This window comes from Dendropsophus ebraccatus, chromosome 4 (assembly GCF_027789765.1).
Source record: "Dendropsophus ebraccatus isolate aDenEbr1 chromosome 4, aDenEbr1.pat, whole genome shotgun sequence".
NCBI classification, from domain to species: Eukaryota; Metazoa; Chordata; class Amphibia; order Anura; family Hylidae; genus Dendropsophus; species Dendropsophus ebraccatus.
Window position 1 is genome coordinate 42,020,492 of NC_091457.1, and position 22,217 is coordinate 42,042,708.

General features: G+C 41.8%; 1 protein-coding gene across 3 annotated transcripts in view; it reads right to left on the bottom strand.

Moving 5' to 3' along the window:
* SYT8 (synaptotagmin 8) overlaps positions 1–22,217 on the bottom strand; it is a 69,528-nt gene that overhangs the window by 1,948 nt on the left and 45,363 nt on the right. For 2 of the 3 annotated variants that reach the window (XM_069965669.1, XM_069965667.1), the window contains exons 2-8: positions 14,731–14,888; positions 14,229–14,392; positions 12,735–12,830; positions 9,991–10,158; positions 7,821–7,988; positions 1,864–1,981; positions 470–603 (exon numbers count right to left, since the gene is read on the bottom strand). In XM_069965669.1, coding sequence (XP_069821770.1) covers positions 470–603; positions 1,864–1,981; positions 7,821–7,988; positions 9,991–10,158; positions 12,735–12,830; positions 14,229–14,392; positions 14,731–14,842 — 960 coding nt within the window. In that variant the 5' untranslated portion in view covers positions 14,843–14,888. Of the gene's footprint in view, positions 1–469; positions 604–1,863; positions 1,982–7,820; positions 7,989–9,990; positions 10,159–12,734; positions 12,831–14,228; positions 14,393–14,730; positions 14,889–14,971; positions 15,126–22,217 lie in introns of those variants that run through there. The other variant, XM_069965668.1, reaches the window with a different exon arrangement.

Genomic DNA, 22,217 nt, shown 5'->3' on the forward strand with positions numbered 1-22,217 from the left:
TCTTCCCTGCAGCCATCCCCTCCTTGGTTGAAATTGATGGACATGTGTCTTTTTTCAACCATATTTACTATGTAACTATATAACCTTTCATGACTATAAGATCCACTTTGCATTGGCTAACCACTTAATGAAGAATTAAAAGAATTGTCTCAAGATTGTAACATACATAGCCACAGGACTGGTACCTGATTGGTGGAGAGGATCTAACCTCTGGGACCCCACAGGGTCCTATGACCCCCGTGTGAATGTAATAATGGTCAGGCATGTTCTGTATTCAGCATCTGTGGCAGTCCTATAGCAAGTGAATTGAGTAGCCGGATAACTGCTTACTGTACACACTGACAACGGACCCATGTTCTTATGATTGTTAGGTATCTCAGCATGCAGATCGTCATAGATCAGATACTTAATACCTTTCCCATGGCTAATTAATGGGACATCCCCTTTAAACATTAATGTGGAATCAGACCTGAATTTGCTCCAGAGTCACATCAAAGGTAAATTCTTCATTAAAGTATGGGTTCAGCGTGTTCTTCTTCACTCCAGTCTTCTTACGCTTCCACTTCTTCTTATTCAGAGCAAGCTGTACCTTCACATATGGGTCTATGAAGATGAAGAGATGTTAGTTTGCATTTCATTTTTCTAATAAAATCCATTATTAGAATATATTCCATTGGAGTTTCAGCCTTTTATGACAAAAAATATATCATAGTCTGCTTTATTCTTGCAATTAATGCCTAGCATAGGTCCATTAAAGGTAATGTATCACATATATTCTTATTATTAATTCATTTTCTTCTGATGTTTTTATTTTCTGACTGTACGTTTATGTTCTTTTCTTTATATGATTATAGAGGCAATTGAGTTGCCTTATATGGGAGAGAGTTGTGGGCATGCCCTGTAAACTGTGAAGTATGTTATCTGCCTTCAGCTTTATAACAGAGAAGTAAAGGCCTTGTTATACAGGTCAATTATCAGCATACAGCAACACTAACTTCCGATATTCGGCCCATGTAAAAGGGCCAGTGATCAGCTGATGGATGAGAAGCTGCTTGCTTGACAGCTAATCACATCTATTGTGCAACATTTAAATATTTGCTAGTCGACTGCACATGTTCCCACCATAATAAAGTTACAAGACCGCACAAACAATCCAGTGATCATTTGTGCAGCCTGGCTAGATGATTGATTGAGCAACATAAAGGCCAAGAAATGGGCGTTAATCTTGCTAATCGGTGCTCGTTTGCAGTGCTAGTTTATGATGTGTAATAGAGCCCTAACCTTCAATTGTAATCCTGCCTGATAATGATATTTATATGATGGTGGAGAAGTGATCTTTGCAAAACAGTAACAGTGCCAGATTTAAAGGGGAACAATCAGCTGGTTAGACAAATTTAACCTGCTGATAGCTTCCTATTGTGCACGGGGCGCTGAGGATGAAGGTTATGTCTCTTACCCTCATCCTTGGTTATGTTCCTGTGCAGTTGTTAATGTAATGTGTCTCGGGACGTTTTAAGAACTGCCCTGCCTCGGAGTGCTGCTCTGCTCCTGGTTCGGTGCTCTGGGGGTGATGCAGCGCTCTAGTCTTACTGTTCACAGTAATGGTGCCGAGGATGAAAGTAAGAGACCTACCTTCATCCTCAGTGCCTCCTGCGCATTATGAAGCTATCAGCTGCTTAGAGTCCTCTCTTTAAGAAGAGAAGTTTAAATAAATATGTTTAATATATAAACTAAATTAAAGAAATAGTTAATTTCCGGATGATACATTCGCCATTTAAGAAGAGAGCACAAGCCTGGTTTTAATGGATTCATCCAATCCCATACATGTTTAGTGTAGGATGTGTTCCTTTATTGCCATATTACCTGAAAACCCATCAGCGTCCATTTTCTTTAGATTCTTTGCCTCAAGGATGACGACAACGAGTTTTGAAGACACAGGGATGTATTTTAGAGAGAAGCAGATTTCTCCAAGCCGTTCATACTGTGAAGACAAAGAATGAATTAATACCTAAAGTGTTCCTAGATCTGGGTGACTTATCTATACCTCCAGCTCACCTATAATATCCTACTGCATTCTACATAAACAGAAAGGCCACCTGCTTAGAACTCGCATCTAGTAGCTTATTGGCCTGCAGCATTGCAGCAATACATTGTAGCATAGGGTTCCCTAAGTGATGAAATCATTCTGCAGGAATACTGGCCCAAGTGGACAGGATGGCTTTTTGCAGATGACACACATTAAATGGATGTATTGACACACACTGAACAGAATTTATCATTGTTCTGCCTTGAAGCAAGTGTAAATTTGATGCGCTGGGTGCAGGGTTGGGCGCACGATCGGACAGATTCACTTAGTCAGTTTGGCTGTGGATAATGGGGTGGAGCCTGATTAAAGACCGGCGTACGAGTATGCCGGTCTTAATAAATGTCCCCCAAAAGACTTTGAGATCCAAGGACTATGAAGGCTTGAAGAACTATTCATCCAGAATAGCTCATATCACTGAATTTTCCTATTCTAATGTGGATTCACATTCTGTCGAAATGACGACATATATGAATAACTAGAAAATGTACCCGGCGCTGCCCGGGTATAAAGTGTCAGTGTGTTAATTAGATTTGTTCTAAACTGCCCAGGAGGCCAAGCTAAAGGTATTGTTTCATCTGAGTTAATCAGTGGAATTAGTGTATACCTGTAGTGCATAGTTGGAGGGGTTCTGTATACCCACAATGTATAGTTTTTAGGGGTCTCGCATATATGTAGTGCATAGTTGGTGGGGCTGTATACCTATAGTGTATAGTTGGGGGGGGGTCCTGTATACCTGCAGTGTGTATTTGGGGGGGGCTGTATACCTGTAGTGTATAGTTGAGGGAGGTCCTGTATACCTGCAGTGTACAGTTGGTGAAGGTCCTGTATACCTGTACTGTATAGTTCGGGGGTCCTGTATACCTGTAGTATATAGTTGGTGCTGTATACCTGTGATGTATAGTTGGTGGAGGTCTTGTATACCTGTAGTTTATAGTTTGAGGGTCCTGGATACCTGTAGTGTATAATTGGTGGAGGTCTTGTATACCTGTAGTAAATAGTTTGAGGGTCCTGTATAACTATAATATAGAGTTGGTGGAGGTCCTGTATACCTGTAGTGTATGGTTTGGGGTCCTATATACCTTTAGTATATAGCTGGTGGAGTTCCTGTATACCTGTAGTATATTTGGGGTCCTGTATACTTGTAGTATAGAGTTGGTGAAGGTGCTGTATACCTGTATTATAGAGTTGGTGTAGGTCCTGTATACCTGTAGTGTATAGTTTTGAGGTCCTGTATACCTGTAGTGTATAGTTTGGGGTCCTATATACCTGTAGTATATAGTTGGTGGAGTTCCTGTATACCTGTAGTGTATAGTTTTGGGGTCCTGTATACCTGTAGTGTATAGTTTGAGGTGCTGTATACCTGTAGTATATAGTTGGTGGAGGTCCTGTATACCTGAAGTATATAGTTGGTGGAGGTCCTGTATACCTGTAGTATATAGTTTTGGGGTCCTGTATACCTGTAGTGTAAAGTTTGGGGTCCTGTATACCTGTAGTATATAGTTTTGTGGAGGTCCCGTGCACCTGTAGTGTATAGTTTTGGGGTCCTGTATACCTGTAGTGTCCTGTATACCTGCAGGGTTGTATTTAGCCGTATGGCAGTGTTATTCATTCACAGTATGGCGGTATTGGTCAGGTCTGGTATGACAGTGTTATCCAGCACAGTATAGCGGTATTGGTCAGGTCTGGTATGGCAGTGTTATCCATTCACAGTATGGCGGTATTGGTCAGGTCTTATATGACAGTGTTATCCAGTCACAGTATGGCGGTATTGGTCAGGTCTGGTATGACAGTGTTATCCAGTCACAGTATGGTGGTATTGGTCAGGTCTGGTGTGGCAGTGTTATCCAGTCACAGTATGGCGGTATTGGTCAGGTCTGGAGGTGTTATTCAGTCACAGTATGGCGGTATTGGTCAGGTCTGGTGTGGCAGTGTTATCCAGTCACAGTTTGGTATACCTGTTGTGCCCTGTGTATACATGTACTGTATGGATGGAGTAGGGGGCCCTGTATATACATGTACTGTATAGATGGAGTAGGGGGCCCTGTATATACATGTACTGTATGGATGGAGTAGGGGGCCCTGTATATACATGTACTGTATGGATGGAGTAGGGGGCCCTGTATATACCTGTACTGTATGGATGGAGTAGGGGGCCCTGTATATACCTGTACTGTATGGATGGAGTAGGGGGCCCTGTATATACCTGTACTGTATGGATGGAGTAGGGGGCCCTGTATATACATGTACTGTATAGATGGAGTAGGGGGTCCTGTATATACATATACTGTATAGATGGAGTAGGGGCTCCTGTATATACATGTACTGTATAGATGGAGTAGGGGGCCCTGTATATACATGTACTGTATAGATGGAGTAGGGGTCCTGTATATACATGTACTGTATAGATGGAGTAGGGGGTCCTGTATATACATGTACTGTATAGATGGAGTAGGGGGTCCTGTATACACATGTACTGTATAGATGGAGTAGGAGTCTACCAGTTATTTCTGTGGATGTTGTGAGGCAGCTTCCCTAGCAACCATTGCTCCCTGTTAAAATGAAAGCAGTAATCCTATTGGTTGCTAAGGCTCCAACTGCCGTGTCTGCTGCAGCTAATTATATCACCTGTGTGTGCAGTGAGGAGATTTTCCCATTCATCTCTATGGAGCACTCTTTCCCCTCCCCCTCCCCTCCTGTACATCTGGCGGGGACGGGACCTTCGCAATAACCTTCCCGGGCACCCAATGTATCTGTGTGCCAAATTTGGGGTCAAATGGTTCAGGCGTTTGGAAGTCTATAGAGGACAGACAGACAGACAGACAGAAGGACAGACAGACAGACTTTGATTTTTATGATATAGACTAGAAAATGTACCCGGCGCTGCCCGGGTATAAAGTGTCAGTGTGTTAATTAGATTTGTTCTAAGGTGCCCAGGAGGCCAAGCTAAAGGTATTGTTTCATCTGAGTTAATCAGTGGAATAAGTGTATACCTGTAGTGCATAGTTGGAGGGGTTCTGTATACCCACAATGTATAGTTTTTAGGGGTCTCGCATATCTGTAGTGCATAGTTGGGGGGGCTGTATACCTATAGTGTATAGTTGAGGGAGGTCCTGTATACCTGCAGTGTACAGTTGGTGAAGGTCCTGTATACCTGTACTGTATAGTTCGGGGGTCCTGTATACCTGTAGTATATAGTTGGTGCTGTATACCTGTAATGTATAGTTGGTGGAGGTCTTGTATACCTGTAGTTTATAGTTTGAGGGTCCTGGATACCTGTAGTGTATAATTGGTGGAGGTCTTGTATACCTGTAGTATATAGTTTGGGGGTCCTGTATACCTGTAGTAAATAGTTTGAGGGTCCTGTATAACTATAGTATAGAGTTGGTGGAGGTCCTGTATACCTGTAGTGTATAGTTTGGGGTCCGATATACCTGTAGTATATAGCTGGTGGAGTTCCTGTATACCTGTAGTATATTTGGGGTCCTGTATACTTGTAGTATAGAGTTGGTGAAGGTGCTGTATACCTGTATTATAGAGTTGGTGTAGGTCCTGTATACCTGTAGTGTATGGTTTTGAGGTCCTGTATACCTGTAGTGTATAGTTTGGGGTCCTATATACCTGTAGTATATAGTTGGTGGAGTTCCTGTATACCTGTAGTGTATAGTTTTGGGGTCCTGTATACCTGTAGTGTATAGTTTGGGGTCCTGTATACCTGTAGTATATAGTTGGTGGAGGTCCTGTATACCTGAAGTATATAGTTGGTGGAGGTTCTGTATACCTGTAGTATATAGTTTTGGGGTCCTGTATACCTGTAGTGTAAAGTTTGGGGTCCTGTATACCTGTAGTATATAGTTTTGTGGAGGTCCCGTGCACTTGTAGTGTATAGTTTTGGGGTCCTGTATACCTGTAGTGTCCTGTATACCTGCAGGGTTGTATTTAGCCGTATGGCAGTGTTATTCAGTCACAGTGTGTCGGTATTGGTCATGTCTGGTATGGGGGTGTTATCCAGTCACAGTATGGCGGTATTGGTCAGGTCTGGTGTGGCGGTGTTATCCAGTCACGGTATGGTGGTATTGGTCAGGTCTGGTATAGCGGTGTTATCCAGTCACAGTATGGCGGTATTGGTCAGGTCTGATATGATGGTGTTATCCAGTCACAGTATGGTGGTATTGGTCAGGACTGTTGTGGCGGTGTTACCCAGTCACAGTTTGCCGGTATTGGTCAGGTCTGGTATGGCAGTGTTATCCAGTCACAGTATGGCGGTATTGGTCAGGTCTGGTATGACAGTGTTATCCAGCACAGTATGGCGGTATTGGTCAGGTCTGGTATGGCAGTGTTATCCAGTCACAGTATGGCGGTATTGGTCAGGTCTTATATGACAGTGTTATCCAGTCACAGTATGGCGGTATTGGTCAGGTCTGGTATGACAGTGTTATCCAGTCACAGTATGGCGGTATTGGTCAGGTCTGGTGTGGCAGTGTTATCCAGTCACAGTATGGCGGTATTGGTCAGGTCGGGTGTGGCAGTCACAGTATGGCGGTATTGGTCAGGTCTGGTATGGAGGTGTTATCCAGTCACAGTATGGCGGTATTGGTCAGGTCTGGCAGTGTTATCCAGTCACAGTATGGCGGTATTGGTCAGGTCTGGTATGACAGTGTTATCCAGCACAGTATGGTGGTATTGGTCAGGTCTGGTGTAGCAGTGTTACCCAGTCACAGTTTGGTATACCTGTTGTGCCCTGTATATACATGTACTGTATGGATGGAGTAGGGGGTCCTGTATATACATGTACTGTATAGATGGAGTAGGGGGCCCTGTATATACATGTACTGTATAGATGGAGTAGGGGGTCCTGTATACATGTACTGTATAGATGGAGTAGGGGGCCCTGTATATACATGTACTGTATGGATGGAGTAGGAGGTCCTGTATATACATGTACTGTATAGATGGAGTAGGGGGCCTACCAGTTATTACTGTGGATGTTGTGAGGCAGCTTCCCTAGCAACCATTGCTCCCTGTGGAAATGAAAGCAGTAATCCTATTGGTTGCTAAGGCTCCAACTGCCATGTCTGCTGCAGCTAATTATATCTCCTGTGTTTGCAGTGAGGAGATTTTCCCATTCATCTCTATAGGGCGCCTCTCTTCCCCCTCCCCCTCCCCTCCTGTGCATCTGGCGGGGACGGGACCTTCGCAATAACCTTCCCGGGCACCCAATGTATCTGTGTGCCAAATTTGGGGTCAAACGGTTCAGGCGTTTGGAAGTCTATAGAGGACAGACAGACAGACAGACAGAAGGACAGACAGACAGACAGACAGACTTTGATTTTTATGATATAGATAGCCGTTGTTCTAAAATAATGACCGTCCAATAAAAACGGGCATCATTTTGACTGTGTTTGAACGTAACCTATGGAAAACATGTTCACTTGTTTTTATGCTGTATTCCAGGGTCATGTAAGTAATTTCTATACAGGGAAGCGTTAATCACAAAAGGGCAGGTGTTCCTGATACAGTGGCAATTTAGTATATAGTATATTGAATATAAAGACTACACTTATATTTATAAATGACCCTGTCTGGCACATTCACCGCCTGTACAATTGGCATGAAATGGCTCGGTATCTCGACCAGTTGGTTTTCAGGCATTACGATCTTGTATATTTGCACAGCCATAAAACAGTGCCACTACTGCTATGTATACTTGGCAGTAGTTGTATATTTTCTTTCTTACCTCCACAGTTGATTCAGCATTGAGCTCTTTCCATTCTTCAATGACATGCTGCAGATCCATGTCTCGAAGAAGCAGCCTCACCTCTCCAATGGTGTCATGCTTCGAAAAACGATTAAAGTCATAGACTCGCATCACAACCTGCGTATCTTCTATTTCTGTCTGTGTGAGCTGGAGTATAGAATACAGATATAACGGTCAGTGTAGTCATAGGATGCAGGAAACGTGGTCGTTATTTAGAATAGCTTAGTTATTATATATTACTAAAGTAATAAGGAGGTTAGATCAATGGAAAGTAATTGGCTCAATATTTAAATAAAATGTATCATCAGGTACATTGCTTTAAGGTTTTTACATGAATAGACTAGGGCCGGTGCGGGGATCGCAACCTGATTCCCACACACATTGCCAGTCTATTTATGTAAAAACATTAATGCGATGTACCTGATAGTACACTCGCTTCAAAGGTGGTCATACGTATAAAAACTGGCCTTGTATACCTTTAATGTACTGCCTAAGTGTAATGTGAAATTAACAAAAATCGAATTAAATTGAAAAAGAAGCCTCTTTACATTTTACAAGATTAGATCATTGCTCTGACATTCTCCAAGTGCTTTTCCTGGTTAGATGTCTTAAGGTGGCATTTACATACTTACCAGACAGTTTATCTATACAAATCTTATAATCAGGGTTTCCTTGTAAATATCTATGCACAATGTTCCCCATCAGGATGTGTCTGCTGACAGGGTTATGATACAGACTTAGTTAAAGGGGTTATCTAGTGCTACAAAAACATGGCCACTTTCTTTCAGAGACTACTAGACATGAGCGAACCGGGTTCGGGTTTTCAGTCGATCCGAACCCGAACTTTCGGCATTTGATTAGAGGGGGCTGCTGAACTTGGATAAAGCTCTAAGGTTGTCTGGAAAACATGGATACAGCCAATGACTATATCCATGTTTTCCACATAGCCTCAGGGCTTTATCCAACTTCAGCAGCCACCGCTAATCAAATGCCGAAAGTTCAGGTTCGGATCGACTCGAGCATGCTCGAGGTTCGCTCATCTCTAGAGACTACATGACTGTTGTCTCCAGTTCAGGTGCAGTTTGCAATTAAGCTCCATTCACTTCAATGGAACTGAGCAGTAATTGCAAATTTTCTTTTTAGTGTATTATTATGGGGGCTGCTTTTTACATGATTTAGAGATTGTTTACAGCAAGCACCATGAACATAGACAAACTGACCCAGACCCTATTTATAGCAATGTGAGAGGTTTCTGGGCATGCTCTGTGACCTGTCTAGAGGCCATTCCTCAGGGAGGTGGAAGTTGTAAACTTCAGTTATTGTGAATGTTCTATACTATCTATCCACAGGTGTCACCTTTGATAATAATCATCTCTGTGATCATAGGGAGGATACTGGTGAAAAGTGTTCTATTCAGAACAGGAAGTCTCAGCTTAGATTTAGGCTCCATTCACACGGAGCAAAACTGGTGGAATTCACACGAAGCAAAACTGGGGGAAGCCTCTGTGTCATAATGGGAGTCTATGGGAGGCTCGCGCGCCTCCTCTCTCCACGCTGAAGAATGTTCATGTCTATTCTTCAGCGCGAGAAAGGCGCGGAGAGGAGGCTCGTGGGTCTCCCATAGACTCCCATTATGACACAGAGGCTTCCCCCAGTTTTGCTTCGTGTGAATTCCACCAGTTTTGCTCCGTGTGAATGGAGCCTAAATCTAAGCTGAGACTTCCTGTTCTGAATAGAACACTTTTCACCAGTATCCTCCCTATGATCACAGAGATGATTATTATCAAAGGTGACACCTGTGGATAGATAGTATAGAACATTCACAATAACTGAAGTTTACAACTTCCACCAGTTTTGCTCCGTGTGACCAGAGTGGAAACTGCAAGATTACTTTATAATGTAGATAGTAAAATGGAAAATTAGAAAAAAACATCTGTCATCCCCTTTAAAGCGTGGACTGCCTTGGTATTTACGTCACCTCATTTTAGCTGGTGGCTAATTGCACAAATGCCTGCATTACCTAATAGCAAACTAAAGAGGCTCTATTATTTACCAGTGTATGATGGTATCACTGGTTTTGATGAGTTTGCAATAGCTGCTAAGTAATCTAAAGTCTTGGGTCCTTTTACTTTGTGTTATGTTAGCATACCTTGAAGGCGAAGGATTCGTTGAATGTAGGGTTCAGTGTCTTGCGATACACTTTGGTCTCACATTTCTTGCGGGTATCATTGGTGAGGTAGACTACGACATATGGGTCTGATGTTCCTCCAGAGTCCATAGCCTTCAGACTAGCAGCTTGTTTCACCGACACAGTAATCTGTAATGAAAAGCACCATGTAAATACACCCATCCAGACCTCTTATATTTTTTATCCTAACCAGTACCAGTTGCAATCAGTCATTGTGCAGGTACCTAAGATACAGATCTCAGTAAGGCACCTAATCATAAGGCCTATTATTCACACGTTCCATAACTGTGTCCGCAATTTTGGATCCGCAATTACAAACTTTAGTTATTACCCATTGATTTCTATAGAGCTATTCACACCATCAGTAGATTACGAGTCCGCCTTCTGATGTCCTAGTGCAGATCTGTTTTTTTTTTTTTATGGATTCACCAATAGAAGTCAATAGAATCCGCTATTTTTCCCAGGTTGTAACCTTTTGGCATCGTATCATCCGCAAAAAAATGCAGATCTGCAGTAGGCAAACTGGTTCCATCTTTTTTTTTAACCTGATCAACTTTATTAAAACTAGTACAGTATAGATTTAACAGATCCGCAAAAAAAAAAAAATATATAGATGGCAGATGCACTACGGATACACTACAGATGCGCAATCTGTATTTTTTTGTGGATTGCGAACGTTGATAGCAGAAGGAATATACACACTGAATATGTGCAGAAGGCCTAAGGGCTTATTCCCATGTTCTGTATTTTATAGATGCTACAGACAGGGAAGCCCTTTAGTGGAGTATTTCCCTACGCGGATCTGACATCACAGTGCCACGGAGATTCAAAAAGTTTTCCCACTCCCAGCATGATGTTGATACATCATGCCACGCAGGGAAGTACTCCACTACAGGACTACCTCGTCTGTAGCATCCGTAAAATACTGGACATGGGAATAAACCCTTACTGGGTACAGAACAAGCCCTTTGTTAGAGTAATCATTGGGGATCCCTCCATACGCTTGCTTGGACAGGTGTGTGGCCGCCAGCATAAAGTGTATGGAGGTAACAAAGACTACTACAATATATAAATAATTAATAATTTCTTTAAATGGTTCTATAGCCAAAACAAAAGAAACAATCAGTAAAGACACCCATACAGCACTTTTAAACATACCCGCATATAATACGACTGGGCTTATAAGACAAATTTTCCAGTTAAAATATACAGTTTGGGATGTACTTGCTGTATAAGACTTCCCCTCTTTCAATGCTTAAAAATTAATAAAAACCGCCTACAGCTTGCTCTGCCCTTCATACAGTCACTGCATACGGTGGGATGTGACTGATTTGGAGCTACCCCCACCGTATGCACAGACCGCAAATTCTCCAGTCCCGAAGTTTTTCAGCACTCGCCATGTAGGATGACACCCGGCGTATAAGACAACCCCTGACTTTTGAGAACATTTTACTGGGTTAAAAAGTATTCTTATATGCAGGGAAATACTGTACAAATTTCCTGAATCAATCTGCAGTTGAAGATTTTATTGTAAATGTTTTATGGCTTACATTACAACAGAATACCGTGTGGACATGGGTGATCTGAAATAGAAATACTGTCTGTTGTCACAACAAAGACTCCTTTTGGTTCTGGAAAAAAAATCATGAAAGCCAAAACAGTCGGGTTTTGTCCATAGCAACCAATCGGATTTCATTTATTTAGCACTGGTAAAATTAAACCTGATTGGTTGCTATGGGCAAAATTAGACAGTTCTGGTTTTTATTTATTCCCCCAAGTGTATATTATTATACGTGTTTCTTGCATCATTTTTTCTTTCGTGATTTGCAGTTCATTATAAACAGACACACTTTCTGCATGGAATTTCTGGGGCTGAAAAAATGCCCAAAAATGACAGCAGTTGGCACTTTTACTGATTTAATTATTTAAATGTGCAGCGGTCCACTGACTGACTATTTAGGATGCCCACCTGGAATCTACCCTATCCTATATGAAAAACAGATCACTGATCTCAAGGAGACCAGCCAAAGATAACACTGCCAGCTGCTGGTTAAAGCGCTCAATGCAGTGAAATCCTAGGTGCATTGCTTCCTGGGAAATACAAATATGCAAAAGAGAGCCAGTGGAGCCTCATGTTTTGAGACTCTTAAATTAATTAACTATTCCACCACTTCTTGTTATCCTGCTATAGAAAAACAATTCTGTTGCTGGTAGGTACAGTATTAACTTTGTTCTCAAACTAGAGGGGTTATAACTTTGTAAACACCAAACTTCTCTAGAAAACTGATATGATCATATTGCAAAATTACCTGCGTTCTAAAAATCTAATGTGTCCACTTCCCTAAGACCTAATCAGTGTTCTGCATTAGAGTACATTGAGCTTACATCCAAAATTAGAAATCTTATTGTTTGAGTGTTTCTGTAACCCTAACCATACCTGATAAACATCTGGGCAAGGGACTGGAAAGCAAGGTATGTGCTGTGCCGATAAAACTGTTTTTGTATAGAAGATACAGTATGTTCTTCTGCAACCACTGACGGCAGCACCCGAAGTATTAAGGATAAATAATCAAAATGCTCTTGATATTGTTCTCTTCTGGATAGTCAGTAGCATAAGGATCAAATAAATAACATGCAAGATATCGACTGCATCTCCAGTCCTATTTACGTCAAGATATAATCTGATACATTGTCCAATCTTTTACCTCTTCTTTCTGGTAGTTATACTCCACGGAATATTGCAGTCGCCCACGGTAGTCATTTTCCTGTGATTTCTTTAGCCCTTCTATATCCGGCTGTACCTAGAATATGACAAGATAATATATAGACCTAATTCCACTTTATATTTTTTTAATAGACTAGCGTGATAAACACGACAATGGAATAATATAAAATTAATCTCATTGTATATGAGAAGTTCATTACAAAATCATAATACCAAACAAGTAATTCTACTCTGCAGTTGACAATTATTGTACCTCCATAATCTCTGCTTTTACCTATATGGCAAATGCCTATTTGGGTACAATTGCACCCTAAGATAAGTATGGTTTCTTAGGGAGAATATGGTGCAGCAACATGATGCAGCAGTTCATAAAGTATCCGTTGATCCTTGTACAGGGCATCACTGTTTGCATGATCCTGTCTCGGCTTCTGGATTCTTCAAAGGCTTATAGACACTGCCACAGTTGGTTAGAAGGTACTGATGCAAGAACCATGATACATCTACTGTAGCTACAGTGGTGGAAAAAAGTATTTGATACACTGCAGATTTTGCAAGTTTTCCCGCCTACAAAGAATGGAGAGGTCTGTAATTTTTATCATACAGTAGATACACTTCAACTATAGACAGAATCTATCAATAAAATTCCAGTGTGATTCCATACAATCACATAGTATGATTTTTTTGTTAATTAATTAGCATTTTATTGCATTAAATAAATATTTGATCACCTAACAACCAGTAAGAATTCTGGCTCCCACAGACCTGTTACTCTTCACTCATTACCTTTATTAGTTGTACTTGTTTGAACTTGTTAACTGCATACAAAGCACCTGTCCACACACTCAAACACACTCCAACCTCTCCACCATGTCCAAGACCAAAGAGCTGCATAAGGACACCAGGGAGGAATTGTTTACCTGCACAAGACTGGGATGGGCTACGAGACAATATGCAGGTATCTTGGTGAGGAGGCAACAACTGTTTTGGTGCAATCATTAGAAAATGGAAGAAAAACAAGATAACTGAAAATATTCCCCGGTCAGGGGCTCCATGCAAGCTCTCCCCTTGTGGGGTAAGGATGATTCTGAAAAAGATCAGGAATAAGCCTAGAACTACATGGGAAGACCTGGTCAATGTCAAAGAAGATGATCCAGAAGGTCATGTGGTCCGATGAGATGACAGAGGAACTTTTTGGTATTAACTCCACTCGCTGTGTTTGGAGGAAGAAGAAGGATGAGTACAACCCCAAGAACACAGTCCCAACTGTGAAGGATGGGGGAGGAAACATATGTGATTTTCTGGATTTTTTTTTTTAGAGATTCTGTCTCTCACAGTTTAAGTGTACCCAAGATAAAAATTACACTCAGAGGAGGGAAAACTAGCAGTTAACAAATACAAATACAAATTTTCCCAACAGTATCTATCTATCTATCTATCTATCATGCACAAACAAGAAGTGCAGCAGTGTCCTTACCAAGCTTGTAGTTACACTGTTCTTTATATTTCCAAGTTTGATTTTCTCTTTGTCTTTGCCTTTATCTTTCTTCTTTTTACAGCAGCAACAACAGCAGCAGATTATTATCAGAAGAATTAAAAAGACGCCCACAGCAAACAACGTGTAGATGGCCCATCGTGGTACTGAAAAGAATGCGTTGCAATGAAATTACTGAATAAAAAAATATTATAAATATACAAACAGAATATGAAGACCAATTATTTTCAATAACCCATTTGAGTTTTTTTAATTTCTTTCTTGCAATAATATGTTTGGTCCTCCATAGCTGGAAACACGCTTTGTAGCTAATTTGTACCATGTCTAATAATTGGGGTCCTGAACGGAGGACAATGTTGTGCTTCCTAATCTAGACTACGCCTTTTTAAGCCCTTTTAGACAGGCAGTCGAGCTCCAGAGAATTGGCACTATGCTCACATTAATGTTACAGAAATAAATAAAACATCTGAACTGTAATACTCACATGGAATGCGGTTTAAAATGCTGTCAATCCAGGAGATGATAGCAGAGCCGGTGGAGCTGTAGGTTGTGGTGGCAGTCGGAGGGTGAGTAGTAGTATTCGTGCTTTTAGACATTTTTGTGATTGGATAGAGGAAAAATTCCTCTTCCAACACTTAAAACCTGTAAAAAAGTTTACATTATTATTACAGAGCAATGGAATTATTACCTAGCAAAAAGTGAGCATATCCAAGGGTGGCCCATACGTAGTAATGCAGGAGTAGCTGCAATCTCACAAGAAGTCTTCTACAAGTTATGTGCAAGTTGTAAAGTAATCAGTGTGTGTGTGTGTTGAAGTGTTGGAAGTTAAAGGAAGGAAATGACTTCCTGGTTAGATGAAAGGAAGGAACAGAGTATGGCTCCCAGCAACCTCTGTCATCCCATAATGTTAGTGCTTTTTATCTTCATTAGTGCTTTTTTGTTTTAGTTCTGCTGCATAATGAACATGCTGTAACTCTGTGTTGCTATGTGTTGTGAGCAGTTGGCTAGGTGTGGTGGTACCAGATAGGCATTTGTCACAGTGGCCAGTAGGCCAGGAGTATACCCCTGGGTATACTAGCACTAGGCTTTGTAAAGGGTGCGGTGGAGAGGAATGAGTCCAGCACTTGGCCAGAATAATTTTTACTAAAGGAATCTTCAGTGCAATACAACTTAGTACTTTTGAAGGTGAATGGTGTGCAAAAGGTAATCACTAAGAATAGTGTCCTTTCTCCTAGTGAACAACATAGAAGATTAGCTTCAGGTGGATAGAGAAGTGTAGCTTGAGTAGAGTAGGTTAAGGGTCTGTCTTGAGGCCTAAGTGCAGAACTCTGCCGGGATAACTTGTAGTGTAACTTGTGTAGAAGAAGAAGAAAAAGCTCGTAGTAACGGTTAAGACTAAGAAGACAGAAAGAAGAAGAGATAAGAAGAAGACCGCCTTTTACCAGAAGAGCCTACAGAGTCAGGTAGTACGAGTCCTAGGGTTAACTATCCCAGGTATAGATAACCCCTCAAGGTTTCCTGAGTAGGTCGATCAGGTACCAGTACCAGGTATCTGTCTCTCTCCACCATGCACTAAAAACTGAACTAAACCCTGTCCCTCTCACCAGGAACTAACCATCCTAAATAGGGTCGTCCGGGACTAACCTCCTATTGGTGGGGAAAGTGCTAGAAAGAGTGAGGTATAAGAGTGTCATAGGTAAGAAGGTGTGAGGCACCCTAGCTATTGATTGGACAACACATACCACAGTACAATAGACACAGTTAACCCAGTAATACCTTCAACTGTGCAGTTAGCATAAGGAAGAGTGAGACACCAAGTGGTGATAATGTAAACAACGCCCATCATCCCAGAGTGTGACACCTGACAAAGATACCTTTTTATATGTGAAATAGAGGACTAAAGGTGCATTTACACATAGAGATTAATCTGACAGTTTATTGAAGCCAAAGCCAGGAACAGACTTTAAACAGAGAACAGGTCATAAAGGAAACACTGAGATTTCTCCTCTTTTCAAATCTATTTCAAGCCAGCACAGTCCCTACCGCAACCAAGCTGGGCCCTGGCTTATGCCAGGTCCCCTGTGAGAGGACAAGTCTAGTGAGTTTTAGTCTAGCTGTTAAGCAGAACAGACACACATGGGAAGCACAGACACGCGTTTCTTGAAAGCAGTTCTTCTACACACTATGCAGTGTTAAATCTCAGAGAGGACAGGTCAGGGATCATCCCAGCCCACGCCGTGAACAAGTTTAAAGGTGCAGGATGGTATTCTATAACAGAGGAATTGATCCGGATAGAGCAAAGTTGCTAGAAGCCTACATACTCTATCTTGCAGCACGGGTGTAACCAGAAAACTCTGACCACTCTGCTCAACCCAGGTAACAAGGTCTGGGGCTTGTGTCACTCTCTCGGACGGGTCGCTTGACACTGGTGGACAATAGGTGGTGCAAAGACCAAAGAGTCAAAACATGGGCACAAGTATTCTATCTACTCTCAAGTATTCTACTTATTCTACTTCTAAAGTTCCAGCAGAGCACAGTACTACACTGGGTTGGGACCCTCTCGACATCCTCCTCTCTACTTCTCTGAACCTTCTCTACTTCTCCAAACGCAACCAAGTCAGCACAACTATTCTACCTCTCAAGCTCTCAGTACAAGTCTTGTCAGTCAAGTCCAGGGTTTATTGTCAAGCCAGAAGTCTATTGTATACTACTGTATAAAGTATTCCTGCAGTAAAGAAGAGTTTAATTTATGATAACGGGGCGCAGTGATTCTTATCCAAGCACCTACACAGTAACAACGCCTTCCTTGGGTCATCTCCCCTTTCTGTGGGTGGCGGTACCAATAGTCCGGGTGGGTCACAACTCCACTCCAGACCACCGTGATAAGCGCCCAAGGGATCTCCTCACAACCCGGCAGGTCACCAATCACAGGGAAAGGGTATAGCCAGTCCCTCTAAAATAAAAGCAGGTGTGCCACCATACCTGTGTGACCAACCGGCAGTGCTTTTACAAAGCTTCGTCAATCAAGCAGCTGGGCTGCAGGACCGATTGCTGTATCATATATGCAGCCTTTAACATTCATTGTTATGAACCACACACAAAAGATTCAATTAGCCAACGATCAGTTGATCGCTGTCGCTTTTGCACGGGTCAATTATTCCTAGAAACGCTCATTCGGCTAATAATTGCCCTATGCGAAAGTGACAGCTGATAATGGGATTACAATACAACACTTACTTTTATCCCTTTACCTGTTCGAGCCCTACATACTGATAATAGGTATCATTGCGGTGCTCATTTTTCACAATTTTATTTCTACATCATAACATATATATATATAAGCAAGGCACATTTATGTCAGCAAATTGTCAAAATAGGAGGCCAAAATATACACGCATAGATGGGCCCGCTGTGGTCCAAACATAGTCTGATAATGGCTACATTTGGGTAATTTACAAAACCTATACGTGTTTGGACTCGGACCCAAAGCATTGTTTGCTGGGCTTTTGGGTTCAAGCCCAAACACCTCTCCATTCAGGAGATGAGAGTAGTCACCAGCTAACTATATTCTAGCAATTGAAGGCAATGGGGCCTGTACCTACCTGTGCACATATACAGTATGTCAGTATCTTATTTTGATATTTTCCCAGTGTATACATCCCCATAGAACTCAATGGAGACCTATTACCACCATTCTAAACTACCAAAGAAGTGACACATGGACGGCACTAACAGACCCATAAACTCGACCAGCACTACAAACATTCTGATCCCCATACAGTGGTGCTCTGCAAGTGTAGCATGCAGACAACAATCCTTCGATTGAAATAATGCAGAGATAGAAATAACTTACGCGTAGTGGAGAGAAGAAAAAAGGACCTGGGCAGGTATCCTGGAGCTGCCAAAAATTCCTTCACAACAAGTGGAGTATAAAACATAAAATGGCTGATTTATTGGATAAAATCAGTTAAAAAAAGTACATAAAATAAGCAATTACGCGTTTCAGGAGTTGCATCTCCCTACATCAGATGAAACTCCCAAAACGCTTGATTGCTTATGTACTTTTTTTACTGATTTCATCCAATAGATCAGCCATTTTATGTTTTATACTCAAATTCTTGTGAAGGAATTTTTGGCAGCGCCAGGATACATACCCAGGTACTTTTTTCTTCTCTCCACTGCATGAAACCACGGGTCCCAACACTGGGAGAGTCCCGTTTCCTGGATCCTTCGGCAGGCAGCCATCATCCGACGCTACTAGCTACCCCAAAGTGGGGTGATACGCATAAAGCCCAAGGGGCTAAAAGGTGAGAGTACACCTATACTTTTATTTCACACATTTTTACATAACAGGATTACACGAGGCGCCATCCTCCCGACTCCTTTTTTCCTCTTGTCTTATTTTTAGAAATAACTTATGGCACTAACCAGAATTCAATTTACATTATTAGTATCATTATTACTAATAATAATAATAATAATAATAATAATAATAATAATAATAATAATATTCTGTATGTATACAGTATTGATAGCAAAAAACTTTATGATGCAGTAAAAATGGAACAGCAACATACATCTGTGAGAGTGCCTTCTCTGTTGGGTCCAAGTGACAGTGATAGACAGAAATACGAATACAGTACTTGTGATTTATCACATCTTTTTCACACATTAGTGTAGCTCTCCTTTTGCCTTAGGGCACATGAAGTGACAGTCCCCTACATTCCAGGATTACCTAGAAGTGTCATGTCACATCACTGTAACATTTGCTCTCTTCCATCTTATTCTTGCTCTACCCGTCACCTACATACTGCGCAAGCAGCAAGTTTATGGTCTAAACCGGTTTTATTGTCTGCAGCCTTTGTTTGCTATGAAATATAGATATCATCTATGAACTTATTGCCCCAAGGACACAAGATGCTGGATGTAATAGACATTTTTTGTGGCTAAATCATTAATGGAGATTTCATACAAAATGTAGCCCAATCTGAAGACAGGATCTGAGCAGGTTCATACATAGATTTGTGAGAAATTTGTAGAGTAATTTGTGTATTTAAATCTCTGCTTATTGTGGGCTAAGTAGTTATATGGGCGGTCCTACTTTGTGATTGATAGATATCAATAGGAGGACCACCCACATGACTAGTCCATAATGATTTACATAAATAACGTTATCCTGACTTTTCCCACAAAAATAGATCAATCTGCTCAAATCTTGTACTTTCTCTATGTGTGAATTGTCCCTTAGACTGGAATTTTTTTAATTTTCAAACTCAGGCCATATTCTCCAGTCCCACCTATGGAAAAATCAACTACTATTATTTTCAGTGCCAGTGAAACCACTTAAAGAGATCTTGTCTTAAACTCTGTACTATACTTTTTTTTGCCCACATTCCAAAGCAATCTGGCTTCATATAAACTAGGCCTTCAGTAATGCCCACTAAGGATGGGGACTCATAGGAGCAATTCTTTTTATAAACACTGACTGCTGATTTTTTAATGCTATAGAAGTGTTTGTGGAGGTCATTGACTCTTATTTGGAAAGTAATAACCATGGGTGTAATCCATAGTGATGCCTACACTCATCAGCTTAAAGGGGTTAACCAGTGCTACAAAAACATGGCCACTTTTCCCCCTACTGTTGTATCCAGTTCAGGTGTGGTTTGCAATTAAGCTTCATTTACTTCAATGGAACAGAGTTTCAAAACCCCACCCAAACTGGAGACAACAGTAGGGGGAAATTGGCCTTGTTTTTGTAGCGCTGGATAACCCCTTTAATTGCAAACAACACCTAAACTGGAGACAAGAGTGGTGCAAAAGTGGCCATATTTTTGTAGTGCCGGATAACCCCTTTAAAGGAAACCTGTCACCCCCCGTGCTGGGGTGACAGGCTCACGACCCCCCGACACAGCCCCCTGTACTCACCTGATCCCGCCGGGTCCCGCTTCTGGATCCGGTCGGGTCACGGAGATCTCAGCCGCTGCAGTCCGGCGCGCGCGCTGAGAGATGAGTCCAATGCTCATAGAGAATGACGGAGCGCTGGACTCCGACCGGACCAGAAGCGGGACCCGGCGGGATCAGGTGAGTATAGGGGCTGTAGCGGGGGGTCGGGAGCCTGTCACCCCGACACAGGGGGTGACAGGTTCCCTTTAATTTGTGGTAATTTTTCTTACAATTGATTTCTTGCCCCAAAATACCAATTATTGAAAACCAGTAGAGACAGGAAATAAGAAAGGGCTGTACAGAAAGTGGTTTTACATCGGATTTTAGCTGCTTATTTTGTAATCATTCATGTAGGAAACCTTTCTTCCCTAATAAAACATTCCCCTTTGTGACTCATGGGTAAAGGCTGAAGGGCTCAAGGGTCTGCCCACTGCTCAAAGAATTGACATGTCAGTTCTTTAAGTGGAGAGCGAAGACACACAAGCCCTCCCATAGAGATGCCTTCTGACACTGGTAGCTTAGCATAGTAGGATTGTCTAGGAATAGACAAAGAGGGAGATTTATCAAACATGGTATAAAGTAGAATTGGCTCAGTTGCCCCTAGCAACCAATCAGATTCCACTTTTCATTCCTCACAGTCTCTTTGGGAAATGAAAGGTGGAATCTGATTGGTTGCTAGGGACAACTGAGCCAGTTTCACTAAGTTTACACCATGTTTGATAAATCTCCCCCAAAGTATTAGAATGTTACTCAGCTTTCCATTACACCATGATGGTGCTTTGCTTACATAAGCCTGGGAACCCTTTGATGCATCACTCTGCAAAGCCCTACTAGCTAGAGCCATGGCTGGTGCCTATAGTAACAGTAGTGAAAAAACAGAGGTTTCCCTGCACAGAACTAAATTATTCTAAGTGTTTACCCTTTCATTTATGAAGTACATTGCTGGCCCTACAACTCTCACACCCTGCTGGTTTTACAGGAATTGTACACATTCCTGCGCCTCTCTGTCACTCCGTCTATAAATCTTTTGTTTACTTTCCTGTGCAACAACCAGTCTTCCTTCTGCCTGATAAGTAACGTTGGCCTTATGCCGTGGCCAGACACACCAGATAGCTGTAGGTTTGGGGTTGAACAACTGTTGATCACACCATTGTCTTTTGAACATTTCATAGACACAGCCATATCCATTGTAATTGCATGGGCCATTAGGGGCCCATATACATTCAACTGCTGTCTGCTGCTCTGGCCAGTATGGGGTGGGAGTAAAGGTGTTAGGATGACCAGTCTGGGGTGGGGGAGATGGCTGAATGACCAGTTTGGGGAGGGGGGGGGGGGGGGGAGGGGAGATGGCAGAGTGACCAGTCTGTGGTTCGCACAGGGTTGTTATTCTGGGGTGGGGAGATGGCAGTGTGACAATTCTGGGGTAAGGGGGATGGAGGGGGTTGACAAGTGTGGTGTGGGGAGTAGCAGGGTGAGCAAACTGGTGGGGAGTCTTTGGGGTTTAAATAAATTTTGGGGTCCAATGTATTTGTATTTAGGGATCTGGTGATCTGAGTGGAGGGGCAAATTATTTTATACTTAAAGGACAACTCCGGTGAAAAGCTTTTTCCCAGTAATTGAAACACATTACAAAGTTATATAACTATGTAATATTTCTCAATCACCTATCTGCCCCCCTTCCCTTTCTTTTCCCTCTCAATTGTGGATTCCACACGAAATGGAAGAGGAAAGATTTCTGCTAGAAATTTCACCCTTACAGGCCAAGTTTTCATGAGGGATCATACTAACATCCAACTACTGATCCTTCTTACCCCCAACATCTACTATCAGAGGAAAAAGTCAGGACAACCCAAAGTATACTTGCTGGTCATCTGGTCCTGCAAAAATCTGTGCCTAAATTTGTCTAATGCTACAGTAAGTACTGGCGCCTAGATATTAATGGGGTACTGGTTTCAGAAAGTTATATAGATTTTTAATTTATTTCTATTTAAAAATCTCAGGTCTTCCCATACTAATTAGCTGCTGTAT